This window comes from Chaetodon auriga, chromosome 19 (genome assembly GCF_051107435.1).
Source record: "Chaetodon auriga isolate fChaAug3 chromosome 19, fChaAug3.hap1, whole genome shotgun sequence".
NCBI classification, from domain to species: domain Eukaryota; kingdom Metazoa; phylum Chordata; class Actinopteri; order Chaetodontiformes; family Chaetodontidae; genus Chaetodon; species Chaetodon auriga.
Window position 1 is genome coordinate 12,480,196 of NC_135092.1, and position 17,913 is coordinate 12,498,108.

Genomic DNA, 17,913 nt, shown 5'->3' on the forward strand with positions numbered 1-17,913 from the left:
TAATAGACATGGAGGACAGCTTGTTCAAACTAGCTTTTATTTCATTGGATGTCATGATTGATCACTTTCCCAGTGATCAGATATCACATGTCTCTTATCCAGGCCGCTATGAGGAAAGACACCACATGTCCAAGTGTGAGAAAGATGTTAGTCATGGGAGCAGGGGCAGCTGCATTAACAAAGGCTCTCCAGAAAGACTGGTTGCGAAACCCTTGACGTTCGTTATGGTACAGATGTTGATCTTGCTCAGAAGAGGCTGTCTTATGGCCATAATGATGACTCCCAGATCTTTGCTTTGGCCTACCGAGGAACCCCAGCCCGTACCCGGTGCCCGTGCCCCCCAGCACTCCGGCTGCCGCTGCTCCCGCCCACTTCAGGCCCTGCTTGGAGAGGCCTCGGCTCTGGGACGGAGGCGCTTTGTTGTCGTCACCTTTTCCTCGACCCTTGAAGCCGCCTACACGCTTACTGTACGCGTACTGCGCACCTGGGCACAGAGCTGCCATGAGCAACAGCCAAACCCACAGTGAGAGAAGCTTCTGCTGGCCAGTCATCACTGCAGATCTACCCTGCAAAAACACATCTACATGTATAAATGAAAGCTGATAAATAATTTTACAGAGACAAAGACAGAGGAGTGTGCAAAGTCTGTTGGCTGCTGTTCAAACTTGCATCACAGCTTTTGATTTTGCTCACTGAACAGCCAACGTCACATGCTCTCCAGCACTAACACAACAGACATCCAGAACGATCCACACGCTCTGTCAACACTGGGATTAGCTGGGCATTGTTTCTCCCATTCGTGACACATTTGTTTTCCTGGCTTTGATAAGCAGCGTACTGTATAAGATAAAACTTTATTGATCCCACACTGAGGATATTAAGTAGTCTTTTTCCATAGTTTGTTACAAAACATAATAATGATATTATTCGAGGGTGTAGATATGAAAATGTGTGTATCTGTGTATCATTCTAACACATCAGGAAAGAGATTAATTCTAAAACTTAAATCACACAGGTAAAATGTGTCGATACCATCCATTTTGCAATTAATAACATGACAGCATTAAGATTATTAAACATTGGTATTATTGTTATTTACCTTTATGATTGGTCACACTGAGAGGTGGTGATGCTGGAGTGGCAGTCCTTTGTCAAACCACAACAGAGTACAGCAGGGCAGCATTTTGGTACCAGTATCATTTCCACACCAACATCCAGTCAACAGAGGCAGCACAGCTCCTCCCCAAAACAAACCCTGCTACGCTATTGGTTCAAGATCAATAATACAGTACACTTTGAATGATTTCGGCTGATGGAGGCATTTTACATACAGTTAGTTTTTTCCTATTATTCACCAAATGCAAAGGCTAGGGCTATTCTCTACCACATGTCTGCAGCAGCTCCCACCATTGTTTGTACTTCCTTTTATTCATTAAAAGCTCACATGTTTACGTCTGCATGTTTCTAATGCTCTGCACTGCTTTGGGAATCATTGTTTTGTCTCCTTTAAGGTGGAGCTCATTAACCTTGACTGACTCTTTAGCCAACAGGATGGCCTGTAGGAAGAAGGCGACGGTCAAAGCACAAGAAGAAGAGTAATTATATACAACCCTGACTTTAAAAAAGTTGGGATGCTGTGTGGAAAAATAAACAAAAATGGAGATGCATACAAACTGTGTTTACTGACAACAGTTTTTCAAAGTGTTCCTGTGCTCATGCAGTAATTTATACAATCATGTGTTCACAAAGTGGTGAACCTCTCTCCATCCTTGCTTGTGAAAGACCGAGTCTTTCTAAGATGCCCCATTCATATCCAATCATGATATTATCACCTGTTACCAATGAACCTGTTTACCTGTGGAATGAAGACATTTTTGCTGTTAAATGGATATATTCATCATGCAGAACAAGAGTAGAGGAAGATAACTGTAACTGAACACTTTCACAACATGTTCATCACTGGATGGTTGATATCAGCTCTAAGAATTCTTCTCTTTTTTTGTATGAAATCTAAAGACGATGATGGTACAAAAAAAGTTAGAGTCCAGAGGATGTAGAACAGAGCGATGACTGTTCAGAGAAGACTGGTCAGACTGATCAGATGACTAAAAATCGGGGGAAAATTCCCTCGGGCGAAGTCAAAGAACTAAATGAAGTTTTGCCTCTGTGTCATGGGTACAGAAGATCCTCTTGAGGTCACACAATTGTTGGTTTGTTCAGTATCCCTCTGACAACAGACTAACACAATGAATTCTCCATATAACTGGATATATGCTCTTTATTTCATTACTTTTTTTGGCTGCATGTGATATGATCATTTACTGGATATTAATATTTGCTATGACAGACCCCAGCCTTGCGTGTTGTGTGTGTGGAAACTGATAACAGGATACAAACAAGATAAAAGCTCCACATGCGAAGGATTTAGAACGCTTACATCATCTTCAGGCCCATTACACATGACACAAAGCAAAAGTTCTTAGTTCTTGGATTTTGCTTGAAGGAATGTCTCCCGATTTTTTGTAATTTCATCAGTGTGGCCAGTCTTCTCTGAACAGTCTTCTCTTTTGTTCGACATCCTCTGGACTCTTGATCTGGATATTTCAAACGAAAGGGGCAGATGTTACTGGCTGTCGTGCTTGTTCATTTTATTCTGTGGTAATGTTCAGTTGATTTCCTCTGTTCATGTTCTGCATGATGAATACATGCATTCATAAGCAAAATAGTGTTTTTCACATTGTTAACAAGACTCAAACATCTCTTACAGTCTGAAGCCTCCCCCATGATCTGTTAGCAATTTTTTCCCTCTTTACAAACAAATACCTGAAATCAAACTCATGACTGGTCGTGTCACTGATAACCTTTCTCCACACTGTGACCCCTTCACCTTTCTCACTCATTTTGAAGCCCTTTCAGTGTGAACTGGACTCATTAAAGCCTCCATCGAGTCCTTTAGATGTGATGCCTGTCAGATTTGTGGATACAGCGCTGGTCCCACCATTTTATCTATTGGACATATTTCTCTGTCCACTGGCTGTGTTCCCTCATAAGCGTGCAGTACTGCACCCACTTCTTAACAAATGCTTTGACCCTCCGCATTAAAAACACTGTAAATCAATTTTTAAATGATCATTTTTATTTTATTGTGTTTTTGCCTGTACTCTTTCATACAGCTGATTCTGGAGATTGTTTGATTAGAATTCTTCTTGATCTTAGCTCAGCGTTTGAAATCACATTAATGACTTTTCCAGTAGTGATTAATGATGCCTCCTCCTCTGTGCCTCCTCCTTCATGCCATTGTTTCAAACCTGTTATCTGGAACCCTGCCATCTGTGTCTGCTTGCCCTTTTTTTGGTTATGATTGTTTGTATTATTTTTTTTGCGAGGCATGATATATTAAAAAGAGGATATTCAAGTTATCATTATGTGAAGGTAGATATTTATTCCAGCAGGTTTTGGGTCAACATGACAATGACAGGGTATCACATTTTCACAAAAATCTGAAGAACTTAGAAACATGATTCTTTTCTTTACAGTATAATACAGTAACAATGTATTCTCATTTGCCCAAGTTTGGACGAGGTCAACAATAAATCCTCATGTTGTGTTCAGTGTGGGTTGCGTCACATGCTTTTAAATGGTGGGCAAGCACTCATGCTCATCTGGCAATGATGACGTTTTATCACATTTTCTTCATGTGCAAAATTAAAATGGTCATGCAAAGAAACATTTCTTCAAGTGACTTTTCTGCATAGAACAGTTTGACTGGAAAAATAAAGTGTTTGCCAGTTTGTATTAAAATGTGTCAAATGTGTTGCATGACTCAGTTGTTCCTTTTCAGGATGAATGTCACGTCAGGGCAGAGACTTGCAGCTGGAAGCACTATGCAGCAGCGCTGGTCCACACCCGTCTACAGTAACTAGATGACGTTCTCAAAGAGCTGCATGGAAGCCATTATGTTTTCATCCTGTTGAGAGATGAAAACAGATCCGAGAGAAAGTGTGTCATTTTTGCACAAAGCTGCATGAACTCTGTCAGTCACAGTGTGCTAAAACCTGCCAGTTTTTATGATGGGTTCACCTTTTGGCAGGTGTCAATGAATTCATCAATAGTCACCACTCCATCTCTGTTCCGGTCCATTTTCTGAAAAATGTCAGACATGTTCAGGATTCAGTATATTAAGAAGCCAAGGATTATACTGTGTGTTTGTGGTTGCAGCATACCTGGAAGAATCTCTCCACATGCTCGAAAGGGGAATCGTCTCGTACACTGGGTAAGGTATACCTGCCCATCATGTCATAAATGGAGGTCATTATTGCCATCATTTCCTGCAGAGAACATACGGCACATATGCAGAAATGAGGACACTGCAGCATATTTTGGTGTATTTTCTCATGAATGAGAATTTGTTTGTTGAACGTACCTCTTTAGTAACGTAGCCGTCTTTGTTGATGTCGTACAGGTTAAATGCCCATCGCAGTTTCTCTGTAACAGAACCTCGAAGCAACACAGACAATCCTATCACAAAGTCCTGTTAAAGCAAGAGGAAGTGTGATCATCAGCTTTAATTAAACAAAAATCATTGCGATAAATGAACATATATCAACATACAGTGAACTCACCTCAAACCGGATGGAGCCACTTCTGTCCATGTCAAATGCGTTGAACAAGAAATGTGCGTAGGTGGTTGCATCTGAGATCATATAATAAATATGCAGGGTGGGACATTAACAGGAATTAGCCATGTTTAATTGCAATACATTTCCAACGTTATTTTATACTGAGAGTCATGACTAACTTTTGTTGTCTTAAAACATTTAACACCTTTTTCATCTTGTCTTTCAATGAATTGGAGATGAATGATTTTTGATGCAGGTTAACCAAATTAATTTTCAGTGTTTAGTCATTTTGAGATTAACTTGTGAAATGAAGCTTGCTGTTCCGAACAGGAGCATCATTCACAAGGAAACGGCAGTGAGTCAGTGAAGGCAAAATGCTTATATGATACATCTTTGCATTATTTATATACTTTACCTCCTTGAGGGAAGAACTGGGAGTAAATGCTCTTGAAAGTTTCCTCATCCACCAGCCCACTGGGGCATTCCTGTTGAAAGAAACACAGTTACATCACTTCTGTGAGTGCTGCTTAAATTATTATAAGACATTAGATGTTGATTCAGCTTCCAGGAGTTAATATGAGTATTATTTAAAACTGTGTCAAAAACTAAACAGATTGAGATCAACTGCGCTTTCTGCAGCTGCCACAGTTTCAGCTCAGGAAAATTCAGCTCAGGATTATAGCAAATATGTGAATTATATTATTCAGATTTGATAGGTTGATATGCGAAAAATAATCTTCTGTTAACCTGACAAGAACTAAGAGTTGCTAGATGGCTTCACAGAGGTTTAGATTTGCCCTTGAGTAGAAAAACTTGCAAAGTAATCCCCTCTCGTAAAATATCACTCATCATCCTGCCTGATGAACCCATTATTTAAAGTTAATGTCACTGATACTCCGTTATTCTATCATGCTGTGCAGATACTGTTCCTGACAGCAGTGTGGGAATGTGGCCACTAGAGGGAGAGCAGGTTATCCAAAATCTCCATTAACTGAACAGGGAAAATCTTCACTGAGGCCTTTTGTGTTTTTAAATTAATCCTCGCCATGCAAGTACCCCAGAGTAATACAATCATGAACAGGCTACATGTTTACAAGCTGGTGTGGCACGTCCTTACACCCAGTTTTGTGTGAAATTGTGTGAAAATGCAAGAGATGCAAAGAAAAGAAAACGGCTCAGTACAACATTCGATTTTGAAAGCTAAAATCAATTAAAATGGTCTGTTTTTTAACAGATGTCACTTAGCGGACCAGCAGGAATATTTCTTGCATAATAGACCAAATGGGTGAGTCATGTAATATTTTCTTCGTCCAGGCATTGGCAGTTCATTGTAAATACAGGTTTTCATTACATACAATAAACCCTGCAGCATCTGATTTCACTAAGGCCTGCAATTATCTGCTGTATAAATCTTTTTCATCATCGACATTTTGACATATGACAGCAGGAAAAGCTCAGGTGGGAATAGTAACATAAGTAATGGCTCTTCTTTTCCTGTGATGACTGCTGTGGAAAAGGTCTGTCGAGTTATTTAAAGATAACCAGTGCAAATTTGATTAGAGGTTTGTTCACACTCAACATTTTCCACCACAACTCATTATGGCTATTGTTCAGGCCTCAGAAACCTCATAACACACCTGCAAGCTTTTTTCTTGTCAAGTTTAAAGTTTGATTTGCTTACATCAGCTTGTGCTCTTCTTCTGCTCCTCTTTAGGGCAATTAGCTACCTTTAATGGCACATTACAGTCACTAACTGTCAATATGCATTACCCACCTGAGCAGTCGGCATTAATATATCATGTTACTACTGCACTTGTGCATGTGCATCCTCATACCTAAACGACTGAAGAAGTCAAGTGCCAACGACTCCCAAAACGACAAATATGTCCTCATAAGTCCTCACATCATTAACATTGTGAAATGGTTGCAGTTTGCTTAGGCACAAAGACTATGTGGTTAAGTTTAGGAAAAGATCATGGAAGAAGAAAAGAAGTATTTTACTACTATGGGACATTACTTAGATATGTTATGTTTCTTGCTCCTTGTACTATGTCTCTTGACTTCCTCCTTTGATCTATCAGTAAATGTAAATGTGGGTCGTAATAATCTGCTTGCACAGATGACCTATGTGTTTTTTCTGGTCAGGATGAGCTCTATGTGTGTTTGATTTAACACAGACACCTGCTCATTAAAAAATTGCTGTGCAATGCCACTAGTGGTCCAAAAGTGCACAAGGTATCTTTAATATCTGATTGGCTGCAAATTTTGACTTTTACATTGTACACTGATGCAATTTAACTATTTTTTCTGCTTTAAGGACATGGATGAGTCAGTTTTTCATGGTTTCAGCAAGACCCCTTTGTTCTAAGTTAGGTATATTATAATATTACAGCATAAAATCTTTACAGCATCAAATTTTAGAGTGCTCACAAGATGGGAAAAATATATATCAACAATAACATTTCTCCAAAAAAAAAATTACTTTTTAGGTTTTTTTGTAAATTTCTGCAAGATTTTACCTCTTCAAGCACCTAACACATATTTAAATAAAACAGCCTGAGAAGGAGGAAACATATGCAGCCTGTGATGAGGAGTCACAGGTTGGCTTTACGTGCTTCCAACAGTTTGGGGAAGGTCAAGGTTCAGTTCCACGAAGGAACGGTTTCCTCACGCATTTTGGGCCCATGCAGACATACATGTACTGCTCACACATACATACTCACTTCTCTCACATACACACCTAAACACATGCTGAAAAGAGCACATACTGTGTGGTTATAATAACCCAACCCAACTATTATACAACCCATATTGTTGTATTGTTTACTGTCTTACGATTCATGGCTTAATTTCTATCCTCACCTTGTATTTTATTGTCTAACCCCGTTCACCACCTTCACAGAGGAGTGGAATCTATTAAAGCAGCAGGCTGAGGCCCATAGTTTTAGAAATAAAGGATATCACATACTTTTGGCCATACTACCCCTGACTGTGCTGATTGTTTTCATACATTTTTGAAGCCCCTGTAAAGCGACTGAAGCTCCTTTCTGGTGAACTGTGTCTGGGCTTGGAGCTGGTCGAGGCCCTCGGGTTGGTGACGCACCATGGAGAGTTCAAGGTCGCCGTCACAGCTGTCTGTCAGCGGGAAACACAGAAAACAGGGGGGTGGGGAAGGAAGAAAGGAGGGGAGAAATAGAGGTAAGACAAGAAAGAAAGAAAACGAAAGGAAGGGCAGGGGAGGAGTTGAAAATACTAGAAAATCAAAATAGATGGTAGGCAGAAAATGAAAATGACAGCACAAAACTCAAAATGCTCACCATCTTTACACAAACAAAACAGGAATTTGAAAACAAAAATGGAGAGGTTTAAGAAGGAAAGGTGAGACAAGGAAATGGGTGGGAGATAAGAAGGAGTAAGTACAGTGTTGGATAAAAATGATGAGTCAGAGGGAAAGATTTTTTCACAGAGAAGTGGGACAAATTATGAGAGAGAGCAACTTGTAGCTTGGAGAAACAGTGGTGGGAAGAAATAGGTTAGAGGAAACAAGCAGATATGCTGCAGAGGACAACGAGCAGGTAAGCGCATTTAGGAACAAAGGCCTCTAATTGTGGACACTTTAGCTTTGTTTCTCACTCATTCCCTACTACTCCCTACTAACTTGTGTTTGCTCTGTTGTGGACATTTTTTAGGCCACTGTTGTATTAAAAAGCATGAATTTCATCTTCAGTAAAATGGTGGAAAGTAAACGCAGGAAAACAGAGAGTGATTTTAGACAAAGCCTTAACTTGCCAGAAAATCACAGCGGTCACTGATTAACACTGATGAAGCTCCATTTAGCCTATCACTGAGCCAGGATGCACAACAACACACCTAAATCCACTGCAGCCATAATTAATCTTATTAGTGACACCTGTGTTTGACAAGACTACATGTCTGCAGGGAGGAATCCATAATAAAAAGGGTTATTATATCAGCCACAGGGACAAAACTAAAAATGAAATAAATAAGGGGAAACAGTTTATAGAGACAGCTGGGATGAAGTGAAATTAAATAATAATGCACAGAGGAACAGTCCCAGAAGTACTCACCATCTTTACAAGAAAAACACAGAATGAGGAAAGGTGATGAGGAAATGAGGGGGGAAGAAGAAGAAAATGGCAGAATGGTTAAAATATTTGACTTGACACAAAATTTACCAACAGTGAAAACACAATGAAAGGACAGATTAGCATTTTAAAAATAACGTAACTATATGAACAGGAGGAAGAATTACAGTGAGCAGTAACTCTTTCTATGTATGTGAATGTTGATTTTAATCGTTTTAAGAAGACTTAAAAATAATAAGAAAATATGAATCTATCCCTTAATAAACTACAGCTGGCTTGGCATGCTATCAGTCAACAAAATCAAAAAAAAAGTCAGAGTTTGACACCACTCTTGTTCTGATGCTACATGGAAGACCAAAGACAAAGGTTTTCACATGCAAACATCCGGATTTCACTTCCCCAAACTTGCTCTTTATGTCTTACCTTCGAGCGATAACGGCTCCCAAATCCCAAACTGTTTGAGCACGACAACAAACAGTCCAATGACAACAACAATGGCAATAACTTCCATGCCATCCAATCCCATCGTTGCCTTGCATTAGCCACTGCCTATACAAAAGACCTTTTAAAAAAACTTAACGTTAACAAACGCTTTTGTAAGAGTGATGCTGAATGTGATCAGCTTGGATCTTTACAAACATCCTCTCTGTCCTCTGTCACCTCGTTTTTTTAACAGCTTTCTGTACAGGCATCAGCTACTAAGTTCACTTAAGCGAAGCCCCTGACTTAAACCACTGAGCTGAAAAAAAGCTAATAGACTGAGTGCAGAGCATCCTTCTTTAAGTGAACAGGTTCAAAGTCCAGCATGTGCTCCTGCAAGGAAATATCAATCCCCCAAAATGATCCAAAGCTACCTCCACTCGCAAATGATCCATCTCTCTTACTACTCGCTGGCATGTTACGTCCTGGGCCGGTTCATTTTAGGATCTCTCCCACAACTCCATCAACTCAGGGGCTCCACCCCCCACTCACTCCATCTACTCTCACTCTGTCCTGGGCTGTGTGTGGTGGCGGCGGCGGTGGCGGTGGTGGTGGGGTTATTACTGAAGGAATTTCTTTACTAATAGTCTCTGATTGACAGTCCACGTGCTTTTATTTGCTCAGTCATTTCAAGGATGTAAAGCTGTAAAACCAAGCATTGATCCACATTTGCTGATGGCTGGGATATGAACAGCACTTAGAATAAAGGAGCCTGCCCTGCCCTGTGTGGCGCTGCTTGTGTCTACTAGGGTAATTCAGCACTACGCACGGTCAATATCTCAGAGGGATTCACTCAGAGCTGATAAACATTGTGACCATTGTGACTGTAAAAACGTTGTAGTTAAGAATAGTAAAGTTGAAGTGAGTTATATCTGTGCTGCGGCCTCCTGCACACCTCAGAGGCTGAATCTGAAAAATGCTCCACACGGCATACGAGTCCTCCTGGTGTCAAAAGACTTTTTCACAAGCCTGCAAGTTGCTGTTCAGACATGAGTGAGTCTTTGTATGATTGAGCTGTGATGGAGGAGATGAATATGAGTATAGTTCACAACTGATGACTCGGCAAAACTTAATGGACCCAGTTTAAGTAGGATGGGGGGTAGAGAGGAAATCAATTGCTCAGAGCTTAAATATTGGTCTATGGAGAGAAAGCGGGCCAGAAATGCTGGGAGGGTTTATGTAAATGGACTTATCTCAAACTGATACTGAAATAACTAATGTACTGGGAGAGTGCCACTCCAAAAACAAAAAAAATCTTTACGCTAAGGCCTTGGTGTACCTTTTTTTTTTCATATGCTGATGTGACTTGGAATACAAACCATCATCAGAGCTGCACAAGAGCATATGTCTCGCATTGGAAAATAAGCCTAAAAAATAATATGCTTAACTTTACCTTATGAGTCAGCAGAGTGCAAACTGTGAAATCAGAGGTGATGGATTGTCTCATAAAATGGTGCAACTAGTTATCCTTTGCATAAGAACATGGATTTTTGCAGTGTTTTTTGACTTGTGGGTTCATCCTACCTCACCAGATCAGAAACACACTCAGCCATTACAACAACATGCAAGATGTATGAGCTCATGTGGAAACTCGCCTGCCATAAAAATAATGCAGCATTATACTGTTTAATGCACCCTAAGTGCTGAGCTATCCCTGTTCTTCTATTAAATACAGACAAGAGTGAGGTGGCTTAAGCATGCAGAGATGCAGACAGTGCAGCCATCAGTCTCACCGTCGGCTTTTAATGACTGCAGTGAGAGCATTACAGCTCAGAGCCCGAGGCCATCAATCAAAAATCTATCACACAAGTTCTCGTCACACATTTAAACACCCTTAACTTTACTCTTTCTCAGCGCTGCTTTTTAGTGCATGCTTTAAACTCTTTCTTTTTATTTTTTGGCCAGAAATCACCTTTGTGGAGAGGCTTCATACACGCATCTTGCACTGTGCATCATCAAACTTTGAATGGCATTGTCAAACAAGGATGTTTCTAAATGGATGCCATTCTAGATGCCATTTTTATTACAGTATTTCCATCATCTGTAGACCATTCATGGATCTCCTTTCAACAGTTGATACGATTTGACAGAAAGCGCAGATGTTCTAACTGTCTGTAATATTATATGACAGTTGGCTTCCTCTCATGCAGTTATCAAGGAGAAGAATGTGCAGGCTCAACCGCAGCCACAATGACAGCTGTACATTTGAACCTCCAAAATATTTTGACTTTTGGATTTGCTGATTTCACACAGGAAAAAAGCCTTGTTTCCTTTCCAAACACCAAAATCAATAAACCCTCAAAAGCATTAATAAAGCAAAGTAAGTAACAATATACTGTAAGTATCTGTGTAAGATATTGGTCGCAGTTCTTAGGTTATAAGTGGACATTCAGAGAGCCCCTTTAGGAATGAAGACTATGATTAAAAAAACAAGAGAGAGATAGATTTGTACTGTAACAGTGCAGCAGTGGGTTTGCCATCATTTAATGTCGAGTGTTCTCTACTGGTAACCAGTTGCCATTTCATACAGTATGAGGTGGAAGACCTCACCAGGCATTTTACATGAAGTACTACCTGTAGTACAACAAATACACTTAAATCACAACCAAACAGGCATTTGAAAACCTTTGTTCATGCTGTACATTGCATCATGGAATTCAACATCTTTTTCATTATAATAGCACATTTTCCAGCATGTCCTTTTAAATATTAGGAACATGTGATTGTGACATCTCTAGAAACCACCGGCCTTTTTATTGAGTTGTTCTGCATGACGTACACCTGCACGGGACTGAGTGCAATCCACCTCCTACTGTACAGAGACAGCGGTGCAGGAGACATTCAGGTGCTGTAATGTCTGCAGACCACTGGATGGCGATCAAGGTGAGGAGATGTGCTTAAACCTTAACAAACGTTTCCATTTTAATGGGAAACAGTCCTGATGGGTGAAAATAATAGCAAGTCAGAAAATCGATGTATTTGAGAAGTGACTCAGTGCAGGCCTGCTGTAGAGATTCTTAAAGGCCTCACACATAAATGATCAGAACCACTTCCTGATATCCAAATTAGGGATGCAATATATTTCAGTTGTATAATGTTTTACAGGCAAAATACTTCAGCCATCAGAGCATTTGTTCTGTGCCTGTTTTCATCAGTGTGGTGTCCGAGGCACATGGCCATCTGTTTGTTGGCAGAGAGAGAAGTCAGCAGTAAACGAGCCCGGATGACAACAGCGGGAAATTTCTGGAAACCACAGAGGAGAGATTTTTGTCTGCTCATCACTGTGTTTGTTAACCAGTCTGATTCAAATGTCAGTGGGTAATCTGACAATTCAGAGAGACTGTTTCCACATCAGTTGAAGGACGGGGATTGTGTGTTATTGCTTTGACAGATTGTAGAAACGTCTGTGCTGCCTGTCAAGTGCATGCACACAGCTGACTGTCTGCAACTATCTGTCCGCACAGAAGGACGGTGTCAATAATTCAGACAAGGCAAGAGAATGGGGGCATGTAGGGGCAATCTGTGGAAGGCACTGTGCTCTTCATCTTGAGAATGTACCACTTCGCCTTTTGTGATACGTAAACATGATGAAAGGACACCCGAAGCTGTGTGTTTTTGCAGCGAGCACTAGTTTGGGAGGGAGAGAGGGATGTGTGATGGATCAAACTTAATTCTGTAAAGCAGAATCAGAGATGAGAGGGAAAGCGGCAGCGGGCCATTCATTGACTGATTAGCTGCTGAGATGAAGTGGCGTTTGGTGAAAAGAGAGGTCTGCGCTGTAAACACTGACTAGAGGGAAAGAGGGGCGAGAACATATAAAAGATACACACTGTAGATGGGACAGGTGCTTTAAAATTCATGTATTCTGTAGTGCAGGGGATTGAAGGCCTGCCCTCCTACTGTATCTCCCTCCTGCTTTGCTCTGCTTCCCCAGCTGTCACACACAATCATGCAGATATTCAATATGCTGTGTTGTGGTTTTGGCTGTTAGCCTGGTGGTGTGTCTCTTTATGTGCCTGTACCTGGTCCTTGTTGCGTGGTACTGGCGATAATCCACTTGACGAGGCAACACTTCATCAGAGATTTACGTGAGATCCGTGGTTTCTGCCACTTGGAGCCCTCTGTTTGTCCACCCGGGTTTGGATCTTTCCCGTTGGCATCAGGCAGCAGACCGCCATCCACCGCCTTCTCGTCCGCCTGAGGAGGACAGAAAAGAAACTGTCCCCTGAGAGAGACAAGAGAAACTCGTTGCAGACAGAGCTTATGGTTCTTGTGTACTTTTAGAAGTCTCCACCAGAGGGTTCACCTGACCGCACCAGCAGGCAGGGAGAAGAAAACAAGCACCCCTGCTGTAATTTCTGTTGTTATGGCAGACAAGTTTGCTCACTGGATGGGCAGATGGTCCACCACTCTGAAATATGTCAACAATTATTCAAGGTATTTCATGACATTTGGTACAGAGGATGAATCCTAACAACATCGGTGCACCTTGAATGCCACCACGAGGTTCTCGTTTCTTGAAGTGAACTGTCTTGACAATGATTGGATGGATTACCATGTAAATTGGTACAGTAATTCATGCCTCCCTTGGGATGAAGTGTAATAATTTTGGTGATCTCTTCACTTTTCATTGAGCGTCATAAATTTCACCAATACTGCAAAACCAATGCCATCCCCACCAGCCTCACCTGTGCTTTGTATTAAGTGCGGATTAGCAAATATTAGTTCTAATTGCAATGTCCCTGCCTGCACTCAACAACTTGGAGTTCTGTCTTACAGGCCAATGGGTCTTCAAGCCTACAGACTAAGTTTACAACCTATCAACTGCTCGGTACACATCGCTGAAATCTTCATCTCTCCTTTGTTTCAATGTGATTACGCGTCAGTATGCCAGATTTACTGCTTCCATCTCCCCTACCCTTCTCATTGTCCTGTGCACAAACGCCACCTCTTGCTGATCAGCTGCAGTGGTGTTGTGTGGCTCGGTCCAACCCTCTTTCTTTGTTTCCCATTAACTGAACCAGGCCTGTGTACAAAAACTGGATTTTTTCTCACTAACAGAACAGACAGTTGTGCATTCACTGCATTTCAAATTCAGCAAATATCAGCAATCTTTCTCCAGAATGACTCACCCTACCTTTAACATCTGACATATTACATGTCTGCTACAGCAGCATCTCACACAGAGCCCAATTTAAGCACATTTTCCACCTGCACAGCTTCCCATAACTGCCTTTTGGGAAGGACAAGTTATATATTGGTAAAGGTTTTAATCAATAACGGTGGTATGACATGACAGCAGCTTTGGCACTGGAAAGCTAGATCTGCTTTCATCGCTATATATGGTGAAACACAGCAAGGCTCTTGTGACAGATGGACCAGCAGCAGGTCAGATATCCAGCCAACTGGTATGGATGAACAGATCGATACCTCAGTAATCAATACTTCAATGCTCAAACACTGCTCATTTGATATTACCGAGTGTTGATTACAAAGATTTATTTATGTTTATGAGGCTGCAAGGCTCTCATACTCAGACTCAGACTCTTTGCATCGACATTTGTGTCAAGCATATTTCAATGTTGCAGTTCGCAAGGGATCAGTTTCCATAGTTCTGTAAAAAGGTGGTATTTTTATGCATTATACATGAATATGAAAGGAGTTTTAAATGTGTTTAGTTTCTGGAAGAAGAGAGTAAAAAAATCTAATATTCTTCTGACATGAGCACTTATGAGAATAGGGACATGCGAGCTCTCTTGTCTCCAGTTATTTGCACCATCATGTAACATCCTCTCATCTCACACTGGATGTACAATCTCTGTTTCTATATTCAGTTTAATATTTCAGTGATAATTAAGCTGTTCATATCTGAGCTGCTGAATTGAAACAGTACAACAGATTTAGGATGAGAGCTGTGATGCCTTTGGGTTTTGTGTGATTGGTTCTCTTTCTGTTCTGAATATTTTGTTTTTTCAGGGACCGTCTTTGTTGGACTGTGTCTCATACATTTTGCGTTGACTCAGAGCCGCTGTCAGTGTTACTGTATAATACCCTGTTTTACCCAGCACGGCTACAAGTTCAGCTTTTCTTTTTTCTTCTTCTTTAGATTTGGCTCATCCCTTCCTTTTGATGTTTGGACCTTTAGAGGCGGTTTTCTTAATGCTCTTGTCTCCTTTTTCTTTGTCTCAGCAAAGCCTTTTCCTTGCTTGCAATAACGGGCCTTATAAATAAAACAACTATCTTTAAGAGGTTGTTGCGTATGTAATGTAAAGACTTTGTAGAGAAAATAGACAGAGCCACTATCTGGGGAACTCCTCTGTCCCCGTGGTCCCCTATATGAATATGAAGGGATGCCAAAGCATACAGAGCATTGAGGACGTCGCTCAATAATTCACACTCCTTAAAACTGCATCAATAAAATATCAGAGCTGGCTGGCATTTTCAGGTGAAAGATGACGACAAGTAAAACACTAAGACTGATGCTGGATGGATCATCCAAAAGCCACAAAAGCAAACAGACAATTACTGTACACACACATGCATGCACTCACACTGCATGCACCCATGCCAGATACACAATTTTAGCAAAAAGCTAAAAAGTAGTCCTGGTAGTTCTCGAGTGTCTTATGGTTAGGGTTAACCTATAAAATGATAACCAAATGATGAAATATCCGTCATGCTAAATCATCTGTGACCCATTTAAAATTTCCGTGATGCTGAGAAACTGGAGAAGCTAAAAGATGTGAAGGGAAGGTAGTTTGTGGTCTTCACATCCAGAGCGCTGCATTATTAAAAGACCTGAAGCCATGTGTGCCGAGGAGCGAGATGCTCCCTGTGATCATCTGAGCCATCGTGAACACTGTGGGCGACCATCCTCCACTGAAAATCACATATGTTACTGTGCACGCACGCGCACACACATGCACGCGCGCACACACACAAGCTAAAACAAAGAGACAACCTGCTTTCTGCCAAGATCGTGTCTTTCCTCCAGCGCTGGTGGATGTTTCAGTGAGATGACAAACCTGCTGCCTGCACAGCTGAACATGACTTTTTACCACCTGTCACGCTTTATTTCTGTATTCAATATGATTTAGGTTTTCTGGTCTGAAGTCTGGTCTGAAACAAGCGTATATTATGTATTTATGTTACTTCATACTTTTACTTCACTGCACATGGTCAATAAGTAAAATATAATGCATTTTTCTTGATTAAATTTACAGCATATAAAGTTGTTAAAGTTAGCTCCACACCAACCAGCTACAACATTAAAATTCTGCTTGCATGTGAGTGCATTAATAATTATAACATCCCAATAATATAATGCACATATATTACTTTGAAACGGGCTTACTTATGCATACTTATTATTTTTTTATCTTTGATATGTCTAGTAATTTTTACTGGTGATACTTCTCCACTTATATTTATACTTTTACTTGTAACTGAGTATTTTTTACATTTGAATATTACTACTTACATGCAAAGTATTTGCGTGCTTCTTCCACCACTGGAGATCACAATGCATCCCTCACTAAAATGCTTTTTCCCTGTAATGTTCAGTTAAGTTTTAATACTTTGTACTGTTGATAAATTCCAAAGTACTAAGGTCATAGTAAGTTTGCTACACAGTACCACAGGTGCACTATAGACACATACAGGAATTTCAATGAATCCTGCATGTTAGTCTGTTCAAGCAATAAGTAAATCAAAGCCTGTAGTAATAAATGTTTATTGTACCTGCATTGCGCCTGGATTTGAGCTGCTGTTTTGCAGAAAAATCGCTGCAATCCTCCTGCGCTTGTGCTCCTGAAGCGACCCTCTAGTGATCTGCAGCAGCATGCAGAGAGACAAGAGAGAAAACAGCTATTTGAAGGAGGAGCACAGCTGCTCAGAGTCCTGAGCTCACACACTGAGCTGAGCAGAAACACTATAAAACTATAATCATCACAGCTACCGCTTAACAAATGACCCTGAAGAGGCAAGAGATCAGGCAGTCTGCAGGAGTGTCGAGATCCTCAATAGATACAGCAAGAGCATCAGGTCTGCTAAAGCTGGTCCCAACAAGTGAGGAGGAGGCGGACAATATATAGAGCAAGGTGTGGATGAGGCGCTTACATCGTGACAAATATTATTAGCAGTGCCAGACGTATTATAACCTGCAGTAATGGTGTATGGGTCCAAAGTCAGACAGGCACTAACAGTCTGACTCTCTGAGGAAATTAAAAAGGATTCCTGTGACACATACTGACCAAATACATTCTCTTTCTTTTATAGCTCTGCGTGCTTGGCGCTCTGTATGATCCTGCTCGGACATAATAATAATAATAACAACAGGAGGAATATTATATTATTAGATTTACAGTCTTCTCCATCAACAGACAGGACAGTCTTGTAGGCTGCCTGTATTAATTTCTCACTTTTTTTCAGCCACAGTTTGTTTTTTGGGGGACAAACTGTGATGCGTCACTTTCTCCTACCTGGAAAAAGTCGTGCACAATTTGCAGGATCACGATGGCAATTTATCAACATGCAAAACTGTGTTTTTTTGTGTTTGTTATGGAGAGGAAAAACAGTCATGATGTGCTATTCAGAGATGATCTTTTAGTACAATTGTAGTTGTTGACAGCGAATTCAGGAGGTTTATGGTTTGATTTTTTTCTTTCCAAATGCTCTCAAACCTCAGAAGATGACAAAACATTAAATAA

At 40.7% G+C, this 17,913-nt stretch overlaps 1 protein-coding gene across 2 annotated transcripts; it reads right to left on the reverse strand.

The window, feature by feature from the left end:
- Positions 1-3,422: 3,422 nt before the first annotated feature.
- LOC143338247 (calsenilin-like) lies at positions 3,423-17,331 on the reverse strand. Of its 2 annotated transcripts, XM_076758508.1 has the most exons (10): positions 17,163-17,308; positions 16,946-17,035; positions 13,228-13,402; positions 7,630-7,754; positions 5,035-5,104; positions 4,623-4,693; positions 4,424-4,531; positions 4,224-4,328; positions 4,081-4,143; positions 3,423-3,967 (listed from the first exon to the last, which is right to left on the reverse strand). In XM_076758508.1, the coding sequence occupies exons 2-10, from the start codon at positions 16,949-16,951 to the stop codon at positions 3,920-3,922; spliced, it is 771 nt and encodes a 256-aa protein (XP_076614623.1). In that variant the 5' UTR covers positions 16,952-17,035; positions 17,163-17,308; the 3' UTR covers positions 3,423-3,919. The 2 variants fall into 2 exon arrangements, with proteins under 2 accessions (XP_076614623.1, XP_076614621.1); XM_076758506.1 differs by having other exon boundaries at positions 16,946-17,331.
- Between the last annotated feature and the right edge of the window lie 582 nt (positions 17,332-17,913).